Below are 24,067 nucleotides of genomic sequence, written 5' to 3'. Positions count from 1 at the left end.
TGTTCTGCTTGAATGTGTTCTTTGGGCTTTCTCTCTCTGTTACCCATTGATAAGTCTATTCCTATTATCTTTACCTGTTCACCTATGGGATGTTGAATGTCCATAAATTACTGTAGATTCCTTATAATATATTAGTGTATTCACACTACAGATCCTGTTGGTGGAAAATTTGCCATGATGCAGAGAAACATGAACTTTTTTGTACTAGTTTGTGGTAGTTCATATGAGAGATAGAGTCCTGAATAGGAGAACCAGCAGCACATAAAAATTATGTACCCACTTCATTCTTGAACGGGTGTGAGATTAAATGATTGAACATGTTTAAGAGAAGCTAGCTGAGCAGCTGTGCAGTCATTTTCTTCAGAGAAGGAGCACATATTACATGTGGCTGACAGATGCTTCATGGAGCCTGAAGGCGGATGTCAGTGCCTCTGAGGGCTGATTCACACTGGTGTCAGTCGGACTGCAGGAGACGCACACCGTGCTGAAGGATGTTGATGCAATGTTTGCCTCAGAAGGGTGGCAACCTTCAAGCTGGAGAGAAGTAGTATTCCCTGCTGGGTAAGCCTGACTCAGAGAATGAAACCAAGCACCCAAAAGCAAAGCTTAAACCAGGTGAATGTGCGACATGTTACAGAAACATATGTGTTCAGTGTACGTAAAGAGGTTGGCAGTTGTTGCTGACTGACTGGCCTGAAGGAGCGAAGAGGTTGCAGAGATTATATTCTTGAAACCTAGGCTGTGGTTTGTTTATGAGCTTCCCCAAAGAGAAACCCCATGAGAAGTAGCGTGGCTTTGCCTTTGAAGCTCAGGAGGTGTGATATACAAGCTATGCACTTCTTAACTTCATTTTTCCATGTGTTTGGGGTTTTTTTTCTTGTTTCCTTCAGGCTGTGACATTTAGTTTGACTGACATTTTCAAACATGATAATTGAAATCTTAAAAAATAAAATTGTAGGATGGTTTAACTAGGATTCTGGGGAACTGATACTCGGTCAGAGCTGCGAGGGAAAAATAACCTCAGTTTAAAAGTAGGCAGAAGATGGCTGAGGAATCTGTGACCAGTGATTGCATAAAGTTTTTCTCTGAGTTGGAGCTGATGCAATAGATGGTGCTTGGGACTGTGTGCAATCTTGGATTTTCTTTTTTCTTTCTTTTTTTTCTGTCTATTGCGTCTATTTGCATTGTTGATGCTTTGTGTGTTGTCATATGGACATTTTATTCTGTTGTACTGTGCAGCTGAGCTTTTCCTTCCCTGTAACATTGCTTGTGCACAACTTTGGGAGGCTGTGTCATTTTTTTTTAAGAGGTCTGATATCCTTCTGAGTTTGAAGATTTCTGCATATGTGATTGCTGACTCAGATGGCACTTGGTGACGCTTCATAATCATTTAGAAAATAAAGAAAGCTTACAGATTTTTGAGAGATATTTTTGGAAGTTGGAGGGTAACAAGTGTAGCTGTTGTCAACCAGTGATTTAGAATATATTGCTCTGGTTTTCTAAAGCAGTGTCCTATACAGCTTTGAATCTTCTTTAAATGTGTCCACGCTGCCTCCAGCTAGGGTCAGGTCTGTGTAGTGCAGGCACTGCTGAGTTCCTACTTAGCATTTTGTGCTGTTTTCTATGGGGGGGGGTGTATCATGGCACTGTGGGGGAAGTTTCTCCTATGTTTTCCAGTGCGGCTCTGTCTTAATCTGAAACGGTGCTAGGCAGATCTGATCACCTTACTTATCTCAGTAAATTAAGTTTCTGAAGTGGCAGTCATGAATGACTTCTATAGCAATGAGTATTGTGGGAAGACACAATTTGCACTGTTAATTGCTCAGGGATGGTACTTGAGGTGCTAACTGTAAATGTTTGAAAAGGAATGAAAAGCCAATCCATATTTTTCATTTTCCAAAGAATACTGTATTACAAGAGTGATATTATAAGCAAAACTTTGGTTAGCAGAAGAGGTCTTTATCTGCCTTGGATTTTTTGGATGAACTAGTGAGTATCATGAGAGATCAAGTACTGTATGTGGTTGTGATCTTTGTAGGATCATCCAAACAAAATTATAAAGTACTGTAATTTTTTCTGGTTTGGGACAAAGATTCAGTCAAACTGTAGGAGTTTGATCTGCCTGACTGAGGGAATCTTTTAAAGGGAACTCTTTATCTGGTACAAGGGCTTTATTTGTTTCTCTTTTTGTTTGTTTGGGTTTTTTTTTTTGTGAATTGATGCAGGGGTAATAGCCAAAATACATATGTGTGTTCATCTCAGCAAGATCAAAGTGGACTCACGGTGTTTCTGCTACATGAAATGAGAGGTTTTTCCACTGCATCCAGCAAGATACAAATAACCAAGAAGGCAAGAGGTGTTCTCTGAGCTTGATCAGCCTCAACTTTTCAGAATGGGTTCGTGGGAAATTGCACAACATGGAGAGTATACCTTTGGTAATTCTTTAAATTACTTTTATGTAAAGAAGATTAAATGAACTACAGTAGGATTTCTGTACTGTCCTATCTGATGACATTTGCAATTATGTAGCTTCAAGGCTCTTTGTGGTCCTCTGGAGTTGAAATTCTTGAACTATATTTATGACGGGTGAGTAAGGTTTGAAGACTTAAATATTGCTTCTGTGATTTAGAACTGTAGATGATGATGAAAACTGGCAATTAGGTCTGTCATCATAGTGTCAGATGTAGGAGTGTCTCAGACCTATCTTCAAAATGGGAGTTGATTCATGTTTTGTCTTATTCTAGTCACTAGAAACAAGAGCACACATTTGTTTTTTCTTGCGCTGAGTTAGGGACCAATAGTAGAAATAATACTGCATGATTTCCTTTGGTGTAGATACACTTTATGTGACCTTTGGAAACTATGTAAACAAACAAGATAAATTATATAAGCATTTAAGGTTGAATTATTGATAGGGCTGTATTGCGTTTTCACCATTACTTTTTCCAGGCTCACTCACATTATTAAAACACTCCTAAGACCCCCGTTTCATGTTGCTTCAACTCATTTATAGACCCTTTTCACCACGGATGTTGTCATTTTCACTGACAGCTATTAGATGGGGTTCAGAAGCAAATTTCAAACAGAGACACTTCTAAACTCTTAGAAAATTAGAACTAGAGGCTTCAAGCCTGTCTCATTGTTGAACAGAGTCATATTTGAACAGGGAGACTGTAGCTGAACAAGTGACAAGAAACGTGTTAGTCTTCACAAAAATGAGACAATTATATGAAAGAGATTAGCTTCTCCTTTGCCTTCATATGTCCTTTTTTATAGAAATTCTTTGCCTTTGTTTTCCCAGCTGATCTCAGTGTTTCTGTTTTGACATATTGCAGCTGAAGATCAGATGGTCTTGCTCTTTTATTTGTATTTTTAGGCATCATCTTTGCTGTCTGCCTATATTCAGATACAAAAGTCCTAATACCCTAAATTATCAGATTTAGTAGAATGTAGATCTGCATCCTTTAAAAGTGGTGGTTTTTAAAACTTGCTATTCTCTCTTAGATTCCCTCTCCACTGTCAGTGTCACAAAATAGACATGTAGAAATAAGCTGGTCTACATAAAATAATGAGCATGAGGTTTTTCTTTGGGGGCTGGGGGAGTGGTATTAAAATAATGTGGTCATGGTGATTAGTAGAAAAGCACAGAGCCAATTTAAAAGAAAAATAGGTGAATATACTGGCCATGGTGTGTTGGATTCACCTTGGCCATCAGCCAGACACCCACCCAGCTGCTCACTCACTCCCCCTCTTCAACAGTACAGGAGAGAAGATACATTGGCAAGGCTCAGGCATTGAGATAGAGTGAGGAAGATGCTTGCCAGTTACCATCATCAGCAAAGCAGACTTGACTTGAAGAAAATTAATTTGATTTGCTGAAAATCTGTAGTGAGTGCTGACATTTGTAGTGAGAAACAAAGGTAAACTAAAATTATATGTTCACCCCATCCTCTTACCCTTTTTCCCAGGCTCAGCTTCATTCCTACACCCGAGTGTAGCTGGGGGGTGAGGGGTTGCAGTCGGTCCATAGCACCTCCTCTCTGCTGCTTCTTCCTCCTCACACTTTTCCTGAACTCCAGCGTAGGTCCTGCCTATGGTCTCTAGTGCAGAATCTTTATTTGCATGTTCATGTGTTCTTGCTTTGGGCTTTATAATTTAATTTCTTAGTAAAATAACCTGAAATCAAACTATGGATAAGATATCAAATTAAGCTGTTGAAGAGCTGGAAGTTGTGCTATTGTCAGCAAAACAGTAACAATTTTAATATAGCGGAGTTGCCTTTTTTCTACTCGTTTTGAATTATAAAAACATTAGTACATTAGACTTTCTGCCTAGTTTTGCTTTGCTTTGTTTTAATATTTCTTGCAAATTAAGAATGGAAATGTAGCCAAAGAATTTTCTGAAGGCCACTCATCTCATTTTAAAGTTAAATGAAATATTTGCTCTAGAAATGTTTCGCATGTAAATAACATATAGGTTGTTTAGCTTGGGTTTTGTGGTTTTGGGGTTTTTTTTGTTTGTTTTGTGGGGGTTTTTTTTAAAAAGCAGTTAAATCTGAAATTTATTTGGTTCCTTTCATTACGGAATTTTCACCTAGAAGGCATGGTGTTTGCTTTTCTGAATGAAAATTAAATTGACCTGTTAACATTACATCATTGTACAGATACTTCCAGGAGGTCGTGTTTGTTGATGAGATTGGCAAACATGACCCTTCTACCACTAGCTTATTCGCTTATTGCAAATAAGAATTACTCCAAAAAGAGTAAGTCTTATTCCAAATAAAAACTGAAAATTCATTCCTTAAAACATTCACCATCATTGCTGCAGCAGGTGGAAATAAGAATGGCCCAGTTTAAGAGCTGAGTCCTGTGGCACACAAGGTGATGTGCTCAGACCAGCCCCAAGATAGCTGGCTGGAGTGCCAGCAGCAGGTCTATGAAAGCCAGGCTGCCACCGTGTGCTGGGGAAAAAAGAAAGTTGCATTGGTGCTTGGAGCTAGCGCTGCCTGCTGTTGTGTGTGACACTGCTGGCAGGACGTCTCAATGCAGTGTCTTTAGCCATGGAATAAATTACTTAGGAATGTACCTGCACTGACAAGTGAACCTGTCTCAATCAAGTACTTTGTGTTCAAAGGAGGGGTTATCTATAATTGTCTGCCAAACCACTCACTTTTTTTTATGAAACTCTTTCTCCTTGGCACCTGGAATAGAACTGATTAAAAGTTAGGTGTTATCTGATTAATGTTTTTACCATTTGCTTCTGCCCTTCCTGCCTATCTGCATCTGTGATTGTCTCTTGCATTATCTATCCCCAGATTATAAAGTCTTCGGAGAATGCGTCATCTCTTTGCCTGGTAGGCTTCCCTCCTCCACCTTCTCAGCTTCTGAGGCTTTGTTCTTACCATTTTCTCCATTTAGTAGGAAATTCCTTCGGTGTCATCACTTTGAGAGCTGAACTTTTGAAGCATTTTGTTTTTAAAGTGTAGCATTTAGTAACTAATCTCAAGTGAGATCAAGGCAAGCCTGTTATATAGTAATATATGATGAATTGTCATGCGATCAAAGAATGTATATAAGCTGTACACTTGCATAAATGGTCCTTCTTTGTGTCAGTTTTAGGCATAGCATTCCTCCTGTGAAGTTGCTTTGGGTAAATCAAGAAACAGGTTTTGATTTGTGAGATTAAGACAGGAATTTAACTGCTTGGTAGACAAAACCAAAGACAAAATTAGTAATAACTGTAATTTGGCACTAAAATGATTGACTGATCTTAAAAAAATAAAATCAAATGGAAAGCATTTGTGCAGTGCCAAAACTGAGGTTTTCTATTATAACTCTGCTATGGATTCATATAAAATTAGCAAAAACTGCCATACCACCAATCTTTAAATAGCCTTGCCTTTGCATGCTCATACATTCCTTACTGTTCCTCAGAACATTTATTTGATAGAGGCTTTGTAAAGGCAAGAGAATTGGATTATATATTATACTAAACACATTACCATATTACTGTTGTTTTGCTGCACTGCTTAAGTTCCCAATAAGAATTTTAATTTTGTTTATATTTTTAGGAAACATTATTTATTTTCAGGTAAAAGTTTGGAAAAGTAGCTTTTTTTTTTTTTTTAATTTTGACAATCCAGACTATTCAGGATGATTGAAGAAGAAATGTTACTTGAAAACTGAACTTCATGCTTAGCGTTTTCCTTTCTGTCTGCAGAAGAAAAGATGCAAAGAGGTTTTTTTGCATTTAGGAATCAGGTGATAGCACACAAAGCCCTGTTTTTATATGCGCTGTGGTGTTTTGATTTTTAATTAATGGTGATCTTTTAAAACTTCAAAGCAGGCCAACAGAGGGGTGAGCTCAGATAGAGTTTGGTGTCAGCAAGTGAAAATGGAAGAGGGTTTTCTGCCCCTTATTGTATGTGTGAGGAGTGGGGGATTGTATCTGTTTATTTGAAATTTTCTTAATTGGTCTTAAAATGAGTAAAACCAAGCAAAACCAAAATAGTTTGAGAACTTTATCTAATCAAAGCTTCTCAGTCAACTAATGACGTCAAGCTGTAACCTCTTTCTCACTCTATTTCCTTTGGGTTATAAACTCTTTAATACAGCTAGGAATTACCTTATCCATCATAGCAATGTAGCCCTTCTCTGTGTTTTGCTGTATGATGGGTTTATCAGTGCTGGGCATGGGAAGGAGGTGAAGAATAATATCCTCTTTAATTGAATTTGCAGATTGGAATGTGGGGAGGAGGAATGGCCTGTGCTGGTGCCCAGCCAGCAGCCTGGGTCATTGGTGTCCTGCAAATGCAAAATGCTTTAATGACTGCACCATCCAGGTGCCAGGATATGAAATGCAAGTGTTCAGTATTGCACTGGTGTGGATTTTGAGCTACAGCTGTAACTTAACATAGGGACATGACCTGCATGTGGTCTTGCTGTATGCTGATTTGATTGCTGTGTGTGAGAAAGATGAGATCCACTTCAGTGTACAGGGGGGTGAGAGCAGGTGTCAGGAGTTATTGTGGAGAAATAAAAGCACTTCTTACCTTGGTGGTGATTTGTTCATATGATCTTGCTATTAGAAAGAATAACATTGCCTTCTAATGTTGTTTTCAGAAGCATGTCACTTTTTCCAGTAAAAGCAGTGATGCTACTTAGGATATTCAGAGGTGACCTGAAGTGCATGTGGGTAATTACAGCAGGTGTAATTTTAAAATCAGGTGTTGTAAAAAATAGTGTGGCATCACTTTTCTGAAAAGAAAGCTGATAATTGTCAAATATTTAAAAATTAGCGGTGAAATTGCAGTTGGCAAGTCCTTGAAGTAGCAATTTATTTTTTTTTTTTCTTGTTTATGCCACTCTACAGCATGAGTGTCATGTATTTGTTTCTTCCTCAGAATATGGTGGCATGGGCTTGGACTTCTCCTATAACATTGCACTGGCACAAGAGCTGGGAAGTATCCGTTGTGGAGGTATTCCTATGGCTATTGGAGTGCAAGCTGTCATGGCTACACCTGCTCTTACAAGGTAATTTTCAGAAAGTTTGGTTTAGCCTAAAACCCAAATTGTCATGTGTTTAGGCCTAAAACCCAATCTGTATATGAGTAGAAAAAATATAGCTGTGCAGATTTAGTGTCTAGTTGCTCTTCAATAACATTTGAGGAAGGAAGCTACTCTCTACCTCTCTCAATTTGGTTTAGGGGAGAAAATACTTTTCTTTTAATGTTAGAATATTGTATATTAAAACATAGACGTTGTTTAATAGTATATATTTTCAAACACAGAACCTTGGTGCCACAACCAATAAAACAATTTTAATTCCAGAATTCCCCTATTCATGTTTGTGTTTTTTCTTAGCTAGATATCCCAGTGCAGTCATTCCCATTCTGAATGAAAATGCCTGTAAATCCACTGTAGTCTGGAATGTAGGCTCTGTTCCCTTGACATCCATTTATCCTTCTAGGTATGTGCAACTTTGGAGGTCTCAGCCATGGGAAATCTTTCTGAAAGTTGTCTTCTCCTTTGTGTAATACATTAAAAGCTCGCTGAAAGCCTGAAGTTCAGTATGTCTACTGCAACAGTAGCTTAGTTATAGCCCATCTGAGAATAAAACTGATATTTTAAAATACTCTAGAGAATAGCACCTTGCCCCTATGATAGCCTTTTATTCCCAGGGATTTAAAAAAAATGTGAATAAAAGAAGACAGGGTTTCATTCCATTCCAGTTTTTTGGCCTTCTGTTACCCTCTTCTGCTGTAGTAAAGCTGTGAAGCTACATACATTTGTGTGAGTGAAATCCTAAAGTGGATGTTCTTGGAAAGTAAATGTAAAAATGTCGTTAACGTGATGAAATCTGTGAGTTTGCATCTCTATTAGCGAACTTTTCCTCCACTGTTAAGTCAATTCCACTGACTAGTTAAACAGTACAGTGTCCCACTCTTCAGATGTAAATGTTGAACTTGGTAATGAAAAGAGAAAGGTGGTTGCTACAGGAAGTTTTGCATGGGTGCAGGTTTACTTCAGGCATTATAGTGAGAGGGCTAACTGCTTGTCCTGGGTCATGGATTCAAATTGCATTCACAATCTGGATGGTTACTTAAACATATCTGTATACTGTGGTGATCCTAAACAAGTTCAAAGAGATAATCCAAATTTTGCATCTTAACCATGCATTGTTACACATGATGCATCAGTGATGCACAAAAGTAGTAAAATGGGAATCAACCATCATCCCCTAAGAAACTTCTAAAAAGAAGTCTGGAGCCCTTTGATGGCTTTCTTTAACTTTGGGCTTTATTCAGCATTCTTCAAGCATGTACTGAGTGCACCTGCAAACCAACTCAGTGAATGCAATACACCATGAAGATGCTCTGCCACTATAAATTAGAGATGTTCCCTCAATTAGATATATAGATAGCACCATAATTTGAGCAGATGGATACACATATGCACACACAGAGATTTTTGAATTTTCATACTTTGGAAAAATGAAGTTGTAAAAGATTTAGAGTCAGGATTCTCCTGATGCTGTTTCTGCAACTTCCATGGGTTTGTTTCTTCAGTGACAAAGTGTTGCAAGGCTTTGAGATACACCGATAAATGGCAAGCACATTGTAGTAACAGTTTTAATTATATAAATATAAATATAAATAATAGATTTTGAAAATGTTACCTGTATCTGTTTGCTTGTCCACTGTTCTTACCCTTTTTTAGTACATTTTTTATGATTTTTTTTTGGCAACCTGCAGAAAGTTATATTCATGGTCACAGTTTAAAGCAACTGTGCAGATTTTGATTTATATGGTTTTCTATTGTGCAGACAAATATAGAAGAAAATAGTTTTGTTTCACTTGAATATGCTCCATTTTTGGTTTCCCAGATTCCTCTAAGTGAAGGAGTAGTGCTTTCTGAATTTGAGAACTAAATATAAAATGTTTTGTCAGCAGTGTTCTGATATTTAATGTACCTGGTTCTGAATATAACTCTCTGCCAGGTCTTTCAAATGCATTCAGATAGAAGTCAGATAGAAATGCTTTCATGCTTACTAGCAGAGTGGAGAAGGCAGCTCTCAGCTGGGGCGGTGAATGAGATACATTTCCTTGGGCTTCTAAACAAACCTACAGGGTGGCACATCCATAGTGATACCAGATCAGTAGAGCTCCTTTATCTCAGCAGTAAGCAATAAACTTTCATTTTTTTTTCTTTTTACCCCCCTGTTATTTATAGGAAGACAGTAAGAATAGAGATCATTATTAAGTGGGAATAGAGTGCTTTTCTGTTTCATCAGCTTACTTGTCACTGATTCTTTCTCCACCCTGAACAGCATCATACCTGAGAATTAATGTCCAAAAAGTTAGTTTAGCTATCTTTTTTCCTGTTTGCTGTAAATGAGAGAAGACAATCAGAACAGCAGTTTTGAAAAGCAGGATCATCCACTTGATCAGGTGGGATGAGGTTGGAAATGGGAAGAGGTCATTCAAGAGCTATGTAGCTTTCCCACTGGCATAGCAAGGGAGGCTTGGTTTTGTGCTTCTTCAAGAACAGGCATACTGAGTTGTATCACTCTCATATTTGGTACTTAATTTGTATAGTGTGCATAAGGTGGGTCAGAGGCTGTTATAGGAGCAGCTTTCAGCATATCATTAATAAAAGTATCATTAAGCATTGCTGTCATGATGGCTAGTTACGATGCATCCATAGCCAGTTGTGCTGCTTTGTGGTTTTAAAAACCCACGAGGGTCTAACAGGCCAGAGCAATATGGTGTGGCAATATGAAGTCAAGCATCTGCTTATGAACTAGCTTTCCTCAAAACAGCTTCACGCTATTCCCATACCTTGGAGGTTTCTCCAACTCCTGGTGACAGCCTGGTTGCAAGTGGCAGGTTGTCTGGTGGGCAGCCTGGAGGACTCCAGAGCTGATGTGGTAGCAGCAAGACACTAGCCACATAAGCGGCTCTTAAAAACTGCATGATCTGAAAAGGGTAATATTTAATAGGACTCCTCTTTTAGAATACCTGCATTTGAGTGCAAAATGCATTCCTAAATAAAGAGAAGATTGACATAATCATTCTTAACCAAAACCACTCAGGTAGTCTCATCTGCATGAGGTAGTCATACCCATCAGGTAGTCTCATACAGGCTTCTCATCTGTATTCTTTTCAGAATATAGCAGTAGCTTGAACTGAGCAATTTATTTCATAAAATCTTCAAATAACTGAAGCTTAAAGGCTTGATAAAAACTGGGAGCCAGAGCACTTATAGCTTATTTTCTTATGCCATCTTTCACAAAAAGTAAATAAGTTTTCTAAATGTGGGTTTTTTTAAACTCGCATGTCTTCATATCTTGACTGCAATAGGGACTTGAGAGAAACCTGACTGAGGTGTGGATTCTTCTAAATCCAGGTTGTGTAAATTACTGGACTTAATGAGGTTTCCATGCTGCCCAAGGGTGTTTGCTGCTGTTCACCATTCAATTCTAACCCTTTCTGTGCCTGTAAAGTGCATCTCTTCTCTTTTGTTTTTTTCTTGCTTCTTTTCCTGTATCTTGAAGATCCAAGGAATACTTGCTAAGCTGGACTTGGACATAAGATGGTAGGATGCCTGTTTGGGACTATGCTGAGGCAAAAGCATGGCACGTGGCTACTGTTTTATTAATAGTTTGAATCTAGGAGCAGAACAGAGAGAATTGGGAGAAATTTACCTCTTGCTAGTATGTAAGAAGTAAGGTGACAGTAGGTCAGAGTTACCCTCTTTGTCTAAAGGAAATCATCTTTATATTCCTAAGAAGTCCATGGGTAAAGTATCGTGTCATCTTTCAAATACTGTAGAATAGTGCATAGATCATCTGAAAATGTCTCTTTTTTTTGTTTTTTAAATGTATTTTTGCTTTGGCGGTGGATAGTACTTGAATGTGTGAGCTCCAGTGCAAGAAAGCTTGAGTTGATCAAATGCTGAGAGACGTGTTAGAACTGCCTGCAGCTGTTCATATTCAGAATTTCAATTTGCACTTAATAGTGTATCATGAGAGTATATCTGCCAGTTCTACTCAGAACTTGCCTTACTAACTTAATTATTTCACTTCAGCCTCAGCTTTTTCCCCAGAAACAGAAGAAAAAAAAGTGAATAGGATCCATGGTTCTACCAAGATGATTATCAGCCCAATTAAATCAGAAGTGATGTGCAATAGACATATTTTCATTCAATGTAGCAATCTAACCTGTCACAAACCAGATTTTTATATATATCTCAGATGAATAAAGGTGACTTCAAATTTCTCACTGGCAGAGCACATAAACAGAACTATGTGGATCAAGGAAGTGTTCTTACATCTATATATTGCCATGGTTTTATTTTCCTTTTAACCACCATTTACAAGATTGCATATCATTGCGATTTTTGTGTTTGTGTTCATGACATCCCACCAATGTTACTTACAAAGTGTGGAGCAAGAAAGGATGGACCACTCCCATGTAACTTCTAAAGTGTCAGAATCTCACACTTGGGACTTTTGGGTTACCCAGCCCCAGTTTATTGACTGTAACTTGTGTGTGTGCATATTTTAGAATGATGCTAAGGCTGCACAGTTAATCACATGGGAAACTATGCTCTGGGGTATGGCCCCAGCCCAGAAAGCAGCCTGGTCTGTCAGGCCAAAGCATGATCTCACTGCAAACAGAGTTTGCTAATTCTGGAGCTGTTGAACTGGAAAGAAGTGGATATTGCATTTATGCAAACCCAATATTTTTCTGGGATGCATTTAAGATGGGTAGAATTTTACAGAAACAACATATTTCTAACACAATAGCTAGCTGCTTGCTGAGCAGCATGTCCTTTCTGCAAGGCATGATCTTCTGAAGATCGTGTTGCCAGACTGGTTTTTTTTTTTAATTGCAAAATAACTTCTTCTGTTGCCTCATTTTTGGGAAGAGCTGAACTGTTTTCTGGAATTTAAACAAACAAAGATATCAAACCAAAAACATTATTCTGAGGAAAGCTCTTGTCATGGAAATCCTCTGTTGAAACAACTAAAGGTTGGCAAAGTTGTAAGCAACAGAAAGCCCTGCCAAAAATTGTCTTAATTCATTGTCTTAATGAATGTTCAACTGGCCATACTTGATGATGTCCCAAGAAAAAGAAAAAAAATAAAGTGCACTGCAAACAAACCAGGGGACTTTGTCCCAGTATGCTGGAGGAAGGAGTAAACACTCCAAGCTCGCTTTTTGTATTTATTTGGGATTGCTGCCATGATTATCAACTGGGACAGGACTAGGAATTGAGCTCCTTGTGTGCACAAAGTGAAATTGTCTGCCAGCTCCCACTGCTCTCTGGCCATCCCTTATTCTTTGACTGTTTTTTGTCAGAGTTGGAGTGGAGGGGAAGGGTCAGAGTCTTAGCTGAAATGGATTCTACTTTGCAAGTACTGGGAGAGTGTTTTAGAAGGAGGGCCCGGGCAACTGCAGCCTGCTTAGGCAGCCTAAGGAGATGAGTGGAGATGCTGAGCTGAGAAGCCTCATACCAAAGAGGAGGCTGAGGAGGACCTTAACTCTTACAGATTTCTGCTCACAAAAGAGACATCTCATGACCCAAGGAATTTTTCAGTCTAACACAAGAGAGGTTCAAGAACTACACCATGAACTTAACATTCATGTTGCAAGACCAAATCAGTGAATGTCAATTAGGACTCAATCAACCGTGAAATGAGATGGACCATGTTTTAAATTGATGAAAGCAACTAAACGTTAGAAAAAAAGAAGGTGTGTCTTAACTGAATTGAAATATGGCCAAGAGAATTTGAGTTAAAATGCCATCAACAGTTTTCTTTTCCCTCTTTATTTTTGTGGGAACTAGAAGAACGGCTAGGAAGAAGCACTAATGACTTTCACTGTGTGATTTAAATGCAGATGTGAAATATTAATAATGTAAATACAGATATTTGCAGAGGGTGGCCATCACCTGTCATAACTTTCCAGTCACCACTAAAACCTGGCAAACACCTGGTGCAAAAGTCAGAAGATGCATAGAGAGCAGGTCCTCCATCCTGGCTGAGAGCAGACCGGTGCAGGAGCACTGAGGGGAAACCACAGGGACAATGTTTATTTAGATCTGATAGCTCTCAAAACAAAAGTCACAAAGATCAGATTTTGGGCATCTAGATCACACATTTCTTAGGAGTAAGATGTCTGAATACTTGTAAAAAGCTTCTTTAAAAAGATTGTGGCTGCACTTCTGGTGAAGTCTCTGAATCATAGCTTTGGAGGGTATGTATTCTGTCTTTTGGCTCTGGGACAGGTTTTACCTAGTCATAGGAAAATTGATCACTGTCTGGGTAGAACGAAATTGTAAATAAAACTCAATTGTAAATAAACTCACTTGTAAATAAAGCTTGCCTTCAAAAGCTTTTAATATCTTTTTCATTGTATTGTTGCAGGTTTGGTTCTGATGAGTTGAAAAAACAGTTTCTTGTACCAACTATAGCTGGAGATTTTGTGGCTTGCTTGGGAATCAGCGAAGCTGGAGCTGGGTCAGATGTTGCAAGTAAGTTAACCTAGCAAACTCAGTTTTAGACAGCCTGACATTTTAATGGAAAGGATCTGGTTTCCCTAACCCTCCCCTTTGCCGCTATCATTTGTAAGAAATACAAAGGAAGGAAAGTCAGGTGTGGTGAGGGCAAAAAGTAATATACCAGGATCAGTAACTCATTCCTCTAATGCATCCAGATTAATCAAATTGCACGTATTTGTCAGTGAATCAATGGTTATACCTCTGTATAGGCTGAGCACAGCAGGTTAATATGCAGCTGTAATGCTGGGCCTGGCTTTCTCCTAGGGTTTGTCCTCCTGCTGCTGCCTCCCCTGCTCTGTCCAAGCTCACCACTGCCAGGGAGCACTCCAGCACCTCCTGTAGTTGCACAGCCACCATCGATTGTGCAAATCTGCAGGCGTATGTAATAGGGGATGTGGCCTATCAGCTGTACTAAAACTTGCACTTCCTTAAAACAGACCTCTCCACTGAACGTGGGCAAGTTGCAGAGCTAGTCCATTCTGAGAATGATGGCTTCACTTTCACAATGGGTTTCTCTCACTCATTCTTACCTCATTAGCTTTGTGATTTAGTTACTTTGAATGCAACTATTTTTCTTGGTTTAGTGCAAGAATATGTTTAAAAACATGGACAAATGAAACTATTATTCTGAAGTGCCTGATGCAGTAGATTAATTGAACACTTAAAATAGAGTTGATATTGTAGAAAAAGTAAAAGATATCTCATCAGACTGTGAATTGTGTACTTCAAGGAAAAGGAAATTACAAGAAACCACAAGAGGTTTTGTGGTTGGACACAGGATGGCTAAGGTGAATACATTGTGCTCTTAAAAATTACTGAGATGTCTTCCTGAAGACAAAATTGCCAAATTTAACAGAAGTTTTTTGATCAGCAGAGTTCTATGTCCATCTTCTGGACCAAACTCATGTTGTTTTCTCAAGAAACAGATAATTATTCAGTGTTAAAGCAAGAGTGCAGCAGGTAGTTTTCAAGAGAGTTAATGGGGATAATAAAATAATGGAACTAAATCTTCCTGCATGATCCATTGCTGTTTTCTTTTCTAGTTAATTGATTTTGTTCATTAAAAAAATCCATAATTTTTATAGACGTGTTTTTCATTAAAATATTTTGAAATTTGAATTTTGCTATTGTAGGAAATGCAACATCATTTATTTTTATTAATGCCTCTCTAGTTTAATTAGATGATGATCAGAACTTTCTAAATATGATTTTAATTTTTTGATGCAGTGTTCCAGATAGTAGGTAACATAAATATTCTTTTAGCTGCATGTTGTTTATCATCTAGTTTAATTGGTATGATGCACTTGGATTAATACAGTTAAAGAGACATTTGGAATCAACTAGGATTATCTGATGAACCCATACTGCAGCTGGGAGGCAGACTCCAGCATGAAATGACGATACTTTTTCACCTATCATGGAAGACCTGATGCCTGGTATAAATCCAGAAACCAGCTTAAAATGCTTCTAAAGGGTAATTAAATGGACAATTTAGGCATAGGCAGCACTATCTTATCTTCTGAGTAGCACTGATTTACATGAGGCAGAGAGAACATATCATTTCCAGGTAGCCCAGCTTTACAGTAGACTGAATTGCGTGAAACTGCACTTGATACTTTACTCAGGCTATTGGGATGTTTGTCTGCCTTGGGTAAGTGAAGGGGTAGTAAAGCATAGCAACTTTTCATATGTTGGGGACATGCTTCTGCTATGTGAGCCAGTATATTTTAAGCTGAAGAATGACACAGTAAGGTATCCCTAGCATTTTCTTCTGCCAGTTCAAAAATTACTGAAGGTGTTGCAAACATAGGAGAAAAAGGAAGTCTTTCTCTACATGAGGAGTGAGAATTGGAAGGTGCATAACAAAAAGGACTGTGTATATTAGTCTACTATAAATTTCAAGTCAATTTGAAGGAGCACCCGTCTGCTTTCAAAAGTAGTTGCTGTATGTTGTACATAGTATTGTCCATGTACAACAAAACTAACACAGAGATGACCTGAGAAGCAGAACAGTACAGAACAGTTGGCATAGAAAGTGTCATTCTTTAAGGATTCTTGGTACTGCAAAGCATATATACATTTGTTTCAGTTTTATTGATATCATCTCGTGCTACCTCAGAACTATTCTGAAATTTTGCTGATGGGGATATCTGGGGGATATCTAAGAATGCATTATGGAAGGCATTTCCTCTTTCTTCAAGTTATGTCTTTCAGCTAACTGCACCAAGTAGCCCTGTTCATGTCTACCTCTACCACATAGATATCTTTCCCCATTTTGTCTCAGTGGTGTTGTCATTTAAGCCCAGAGGGCAACTGAGCACCATGCAGCTGCTCGCTCACTCCTTCCCCCTCAGGGGTAGGTAGGAGAAAATAAAACAGAAGGCTTGGGGATCAAGACAAGTACTGTCTCACCCATTATGGTCACGAGCAAGACAGACTCATTACAGGAAGAAAAAGAATATCAATTTAATTTGAACACACCACCACCACCACTTAATTTACCAATCAGAGTAGGACAGTAATAAATACCACCTGATCATAAAAACACTTTCCCCCACCCCTCCCTTCTTCCCAGGCTCAGCTTTGCTTCTGATATCTCTACCTCCACCCCGCCAGTGGTGCAGGAGGGCAGGGAATGGGGGTTGCAGTTAGTTCATCACCTGTTGTTTCTGCCACTACTTCCTCCTCAGAAAGCACTCCTCACACTCTTCTCCTGGTCCAGCATGGGGTCCCTCCCATGGGAGACAGTCCTCCATAAGCTTCTCTGACATGAGGCCTTTCCACAGGCTGCAGCTCTTCACAAACTTCTCCAGTATGGGTCCCTGTCGTGGGCTGCAGTCCTCCCAGCAACAGACTGCTCCAGTGTGGGCTTCCCGCAGAGTCCTGGCCTTCTTCGGGTGCAGTCACCTGCTCCGGTGTGAGGTCCTCCATGGGCTGCAGGTCAGCATCTGCTCCACCATGGACCTCCATGGGCTGCCTCCCTGCACACTCTGCTCCAGCACACCTCACCCACCTCCTCTTGCTTTTTTCCACTGACCTCAGTGTTTGCATAGGTTTTTCCCTCACTCCTCCTTCTTTCAGGTTCCCCTTCTTAAATAGGATATCACAGAGGCACAGCCACAATCACTAATTGGCCCGGCCTTGGCCAGAGGTGGGTCTGACTTGGAGCCAGGGGAGCTTCGAGAAGCTTCTCACAGAACCACATCTGTAGCCCCTCCCCTGCTACCAAAATCCCACCACACACAAACCCAACACAGTGGAATCCAGTCTTTCTGCTTTTCTGCGTTTAGGTCATCTTTTTGACAGTGAAAAAACAAAATTGCACATGGTGTCTATAATGGCACAAATACTTCTCCAACGCTAATAGAAATATTACCCTCCAATATGTGATGTAATATAATGTAATGTTACAGTTTGCTGGCTTCTGAATCTTGTGATTAACTATGAAGATCATCTTCATTAGCAGTTTGCTATTGAAACATAGTAAGATACAGCAGTTATTTATTACTTTGTGCCTAAGTACTTGTACTTGCCATATTGAATTTGAAAACTCAGGATCATTCCTTTCTTGCTGGGCGATACCTGTTTTCTGTGCTGATGATGTCTCCCAATTTTTTGTCACCAGCAAATTTGATTAGTGTATTCCTGTTCTTTTAAAGACCATTAATGGAAATAGTTAATAGGTTTTGTCCAAAGGCTGATATCCAAAGAAGATCTCCATCCAATAGTACCCTCCCTGCACATCAGCACTTCCTCTTTTAATGCAACCTGATGCAATTTCCCCTTTGCCAAGTTATTTACTCACATTTCCACTTTTGTTCTAATTCTTATCTTTGCAAAGTTTTAATTCATATTTACCTAGTAGCATCAATTTTATTTGCTTGGTCCAACAGGACCTGTTCTGCTTTTTTGTAGAAAATCCATTTTTGTAATAAACAAATCAGGTTAGTTTTAAATAAGATAACACCACTAAATTGAATTATTTTTTCATTCCAAATGTGTTTTGAGGCTGGGCAGATTGCCAAAACCAACAACCTTTGTTTTCACTAATTTTAATTTCTATACAATCCTTCCTGTAGATGTCTTGCTTTGTCAGCTATATTGTGAATCTTTTTATAATCTCAGATGAAATATTGCTTTTGTTTTGAGGCGTCCTATATATCCTCACGTTTTTTCACATTTTTTCCTTTCTGTGGCTGCAACATTTTTGTTTGCCACCTCAATCTTCTTCGATTTTGTTGGTTTTCATGTGCAAGATTTAACTTAATTTGTCCTGTGGTAGTTCTTACCTTCTGACCTCCAAACTGTAGCTTACTTTGATGATTAATCTCTTTCCTTTCCTGTAGGCCATCTCCTGGGTTTTGAAGTGATTATTCAGTCAGTTAGACTTGAAACTGTTTCATGCAAGTTTGGGTTTTTTTTTCCTGTACTGATGATGTAAATTCCAGATATGCAGTCTTTATTTTTTCTTTAAGGATATGCTCTGGCTATCTTTGATCGTATTAATGACCTTAAAAGTTGAAGCCAACCTTGGCTTTTGTCAGATCTATTTAGATGCATGGCTGGAATCAATAGCACAGTGGAGAAGAAAACTTGAGGCTCAAGTACATTGTTATTTGAAAGGTGACCGCTCCTGGTTGCTTATATGTCATTAGCTGTATCATATGCCTTTCGATGACGCCTTGTGGCCTTTCCTAGAAGGGGTCCTCACAGCATGCTCTGTAAGTTGTTGAGTTATAGGCACTACAGGGACAGTGGTGTAGACCTGCCCAAAAATGAGTTATGGAGCACCCACTGAAGTAGCCTTTTCCCAGAGCTATGCTCTATCAGGGACAATAATTACAGTCAAATATTCCAAATTATCTTCATGGCCATATCCCTGAGGCTGAGTCCTCCTAACTCTAGTAAATTGTTAAGTAGGCTTTCAAAGCCCATTTTAAAGTATTTTAAGCATAAAACTTTCTTATTCACTTGTTCATTGTTCTTTAAATTTAAAGAGAATAAACTCTTCATAAGTTGATTTTAAACAGTTGTTTCTCACATGTTTGAAGCAAACTGTCAACCGTCACATCTGGGAGTACTTGAACATTCCCATTAGTAAGGCATTTGTTCTTTAATCTGTATTTGGGTGGTTAGTCCCCTGTGACGCCAGGTTTCCAAGGACTGTTTACATTTGTGATAACATCACAGGGCTCATTGTTACTCTGCAGACCTTCTGTGGGACTTCTATCTAATCTCTTCAGTAGCTGTTCCACAGCAAAGGGATGTGTGATGTAAATCTCTGTGTATGCTCCCATCCTTTTCATACTATTTCAGTATGGTGTCATATTTCTTATTCCAGCTCTTATGTGTCCTTCATTTATTATTTAGTCTCTGTGTATATGATTGTCCAGTGTCTGTGTCCATGTATGCTGAGCATCAGTACTTCATGTTCCTTCAGTTTTTTTGGCCTTCATTATTATACAGATTTAATATCAAGTCCCTTGGACAGATTTGACATAGTCTACTGTTTTGGCAGATTTGGCATTGACTACTGGTTTTATCCACATTAGTACTCTTTATTTATCCACATTAGTACTTTGTTCATTATTATCTGCTTGTAAGTTCCTTTAGCCATAGTTATATCCAATATTCCCGTGTGTTATGTCTGATACAATTTTCTCCCATCATTTTTCCCATTTCTTCATTTACCAGACTTTTCAGCCATGCTGACCTCAGTCCCAGTTTGTCTTGTAAATGAAGATCAGATACTTGGTTTTGCTTTGCTTTATGTTTAGAGCCTTTCAGGTGCAGACTGAGGTGGGTGTGTATGAAGGTATAACTGACTGACATTTGGTGTCTGACTCCTACTGTCCAAGTCCACTGCCTCCCTCAGTAGGTGGGCTCTTGTGGACTTCATAGTCTCATTAGATTTACAGGGGGTGTGGAAGGGTTCTGTTATACCATCACCTGCTTATAGTTAGATACCTGTTGGAGAGACTTCCTCAGATGGGGTTTTAGTTGAAGAAGTTCAATTGCAGGGGAATTAAGCCAACCCTTTGGAAATTCTGCTCGACTGTATGTAATAACTAATGATTCATTCCAGCTGTCTGTTGCAGCTAGGGCTGCTTGCAGTGTGATGTGAACACTCACAGATGAAAACGAGATATTTTTTTTTGTCAGGGGATATAAATAGCAGGTGCTTAGAACTCCTTCACATACAAACATTCTTAGCATTTAAACTTGGCCTTTTGAAAGTTTATTAGCTTTGAATTTATTACGCCATTCTGACCAAGAACATGCAGGAAGTGCGTGTACGTATGTCTTTATGCATACACAGATATTGAGGCTTATGTTTGTTTAAGTCAGGACTCTGAAATTAATGGCCTCATCAGTGACTAATGTGCACAGTAACAGAAACGTGTAATAGATCATCTCAGACTGAAATGTTTCTGGCCTGAGTTTTTGATGACCAAATTTAGTTAGGGAAAGTTTTTTGCCTTCATCCACTGGGGTGAAGAGCTGAGAAAAGTGGTCAGGTTTCCCTGGCTTGCCTTCCAAGATTTGTCCAGATGGGTCTGCCTTGTGCAGCCTGGAAGGGTGAGAGGATGTAGCAGGTAAGAAGAGAGAACCAAATATGGCTGTCTGAGAGCAAGGTGGGAGTGACTCTGTCAGTCGTACAGAGACCAGCTTATCCCTCCTTCACAAGAATAACCCTTCATTTCCTATGTTTTGGAATAGATATCAAGACAACAGCTGTGAGAAAAGGCGATGAATATGTCATAAATGGTGGTAAGATGTGGACTACATCCGGGTGCCAAGCAGACTGGATGTGCCTGCTGGCAAACACCAGTGAAGGACCTCGCCATCAAAATAAATCTCTCATATGTCTGCCAATGAATCTACCTGGTAACAACACAGAACTCTTTCTCCTCTAATTTGATTTTATTGGTGTTCTTGTGTATGCTTAATACAAGAAGGAAGGGTATTTGACAGAAAGGACTGCACCCATATATGCTCTTTTAAGTTAGGCATTTCACTGTCACACAAGGTTGGTTCTGAAATGCATTTGCAAACTTCCACAAAGAAGTAGGGGACAAGAGGAAACGAGAAGCAAGTCAAATATTTTGCAGGCTTCAGCTTGCAACTCCCAAATAATTTTATATGGAGAGTCCTTTTTGCCAAAAATAAATTTATAAAAGTTGTTCAGATACATTTTCTTGAGAGTATTTCGAAACCTTCTCTGAGAATGAATAGACAAGTCAATGCCAAGGACAAAATTAATGCCTCAAAGAAATCGTTAAAAATAAAGCCAACATTTTTTTTTAAGTTAAAAGACATCCAATGTCTTTTAGTTTTGGAGCAGTTCCACAAAACTTTTATCTTAGTTTTCTGTCCCCAAACAGCATGAAGATGCAAACAGTCTGCAAAACAAATAACATATTACTCTCCTTACATAGATCTTTGCTACATATGAACTGTGTGTAAAATATTCTTAAGCTGCCTTTCCAAATAACATTAAACTCTTTCCTGTTTTGTAGAAGGACTGTTGAGAAGAATATATACTCCTTTATCAATGAATGGAGAAGTATTTTTAAGCTTGCTGTCTTATTTCTTCAGAAAATATTAAATGTTATTCTCAAATGTAAAATAAAAGGAAAAAAGAGTTTAGAAATTTCAAACTTGGGAAACACCTCCCCAAACAATCTTATCCAACATGCCAATACGTGACTCCCAGGAGCTCATGGGCAATATCTCACTCCGTTAGGGTGGATTTACTGACCAGCTTACTAGAAGCATGCAATGCTGTGCTGTGATTGTATTGTGGGGATGGTTCAGATCTTCCTCCACTATCCAACTTGGTGGGTTTGCTGAAAAGAAGTGCAGGCATACCCAAAGTGCTTCATGGCAGTGCTCTGCAAATGGATCTTTTTGCTAGGGTGCTACTATCATTATCAGTTTAAATTACAAAAATAGTCTGTGAGTTAAATGTGGGCTGGAGTGAAAGCTTCAAAGATCTTAGAAGTAGGGATTTGTTTTTGAAGACGACTAGTAATTTGGGTGAAGACACTGAAGAAACATAACCTGATCTAAGGGTACAAATTTCCATGGTGCAGTTCACATAACGGCTGTTCTGAGTAGTCTGCAGACCTTGCAGCAGTAGCGTACCGTATGCATAAATGACATAATTCAGAGAGGATATGGTTAATATTGTGTTGGCAGAGACCTTTTGCAATATTAACACCTGTTCAAAAGCTTTTAAACCTTTTTTGATTGTCATTCATTTTAATATTTTTTAAAAATTACATTATATATTAATTTGTTAATATATAATGTATGATATATATTAACATGTATTATAAATAATATGTAAACGTATATTAATATATTTATTTTCTAATATAAAATATTTTGGTTCATGCCATTCAAGAGTATTTACATTAAAAATATACATCATTATCAGCATTTCACACATTAGGGACACCACCATGGCAGTCAAGTAAAGTGAAGGCCCTTATGTTCATTTAATGGATCAGACTGAGAACAAAACCCAGGTCTCCAGTGTTGCAAAAGAGGGCGATGAGAGCTACTTGTAAATGAATTTCAGTATGGAGTTAGTCAAGCGAGTAAATTCCTTTGTGAATTAAGCAAGTTCTGAGTGTGTTTTGAGTTTCTACAACCTCTGCTCATGCAAGACAGGCTTTGAGTGAGAGATAACAGAAGATGGACCTGAAATGTTTCACTAGTTGTTGACTTTGTCCTTGTTGATAGTGATGAGTGAACATGCAACTCAGAGCCATAATCTCCCTGAATTTCCAGATAAATGCACTTACCAGCCATCTGCATGAAGTCCTCCTTGTGATATTTTTCTTGAAGGGGTCAGAGTGTAAATTCAGTATTGTTGCTCTGAGATCAGTTCTCCAAAAACAACAAAGCAGCCAACCCACTGTTAGAGGCTGATCAAATGTACAGAAATTGACTTGGAGGTTTTCAGCTACTTTGCTATGTGAGTGAGTCATTGTAGCTTTGGGAGGGGAGTGTTTAGTTCACACAGCCGATACACAGACCTTCTTTACCTGTGGTAAATACATTCTGAGTAGAAAAATTGCCTGAGTCACCTGAAGCTCATCTCCAGAAGTGTAGAAATCTTCCTAGAAACAAAAATTGCACTCCTACAAGAATGTATGTGCTTTCATTCTTCTGTGTGATACAGATACTGACCTCCAAAAGGGTCACTGTAGCAGGATTGGTGACCTTTTGAAATGAAGTATTAAGATGGTTGATTGTGCGCATTGGATGAGTCATATCAGAAGTGAGATTTTTCAAGGACACAAAGAGGAAAAGTAGGGAAGAGGCTGCCATTTGACACAGATATGAGGAGGAAACTCCAGCTGTTTTGATACATTCTAAGGATGTCTGTCTGCCAAAGATTGTGCTCCTTGGAGGGCAGCAGACCAAGACTGTCCAGGAAGTGTCTAGAGGACATCACCAAATGATGCACTATAAGCGTCTGTAGATGTCTGTGTGTCAAAGCTCAAGAACAAGTGCCATGGAGAACAAGTGTGTAATGTCAGATGAATTGCTGTAGTCACCATCCTGTATGGCAGGGTAAGGAAGGGATCCTTGACTCAGTGGTAACGCATTCCTTGCTAGCAGCTGGAAGGACATGGGAGACTAGTCCAGCATTTTTCACAAAACTCTTAATTGTTTCATACTTGTATAATGTGGTGATTTAAAAAAAAAAAAAAAAAATAAAGTTCCAAGTCTGAAAGCAAATTATTAACTTCAACAACTAGTAGTTTATTGAAGATACTAAGTAGGATTTTTTTCTTCTCATCTTAGTTGTGTACAGGTTCTATTCTTGAGTGAAGCAAATCATGGTCTAGATTTGACAGACACTGTTGAATACATTTCTCATAAAGGGAATTTGGATAACGACAGTGTGGATTCACAGTAGATATCCAAATTAGGTGAATACTCCTCATACTAATGATGTCTTTAAAAAAACTCTGAATTTCTTA

At 38.7% G+C, this 24,067-nt stretch overlaps 1 protein-coding gene across 4 annotated transcripts in view; it reads left to right on the top strand.

Annotated features, from left to right (window-relative positions):
* LOC113476491 (probable acyl-CoA dehydrogenase 6) overlaps positions 1-24,067 on the top strand; it is a 75,631-nt gene that overhangs the window by 34,263 nt on the left and 17,301 nt on the right. For 3 of the 4 annotated variants that reach the window (XM_026842145.1, XM_026842146.1, XM_026842148.1), the window contains 3 exons: positions 7,403-7,532; positions 13,933-14,039; positions 20,787-20,954. In XM_026842145.1, the coding sequence (XP_026697946.1) occupies positions 7,403-7,532; positions 13,933-14,039; positions 20,787-20,954 (405 nt within the window). Of the gene's footprint in view, positions 1-480; positions 562-7,402; positions 7,533-13,932; positions 14,040-20,786; positions 20,955-24,067 lie in introns of those variants that run through there. The other variant, XM_026842147.1, reaches the window with a different exon arrangement.

Source organism: Athene cunicularia (genome assembly GCF_003259725.1).
Source record: "Athene cunicularia isolate RWA chromosome 2 unlocalized genomic scaffold, athCun1 chr2_part1, whole genome shotgun sequence".
NCBI lineage: Eukaryota > Metazoa > Chordata > Aves > Strigiformes > Strigidae > Athene > Athene cunicularia.
The sequence above is the reverse complement of the archived record's forward strand: the minus strand, read 5'-3'. Positions and strand labels throughout refer to the sequence as shown.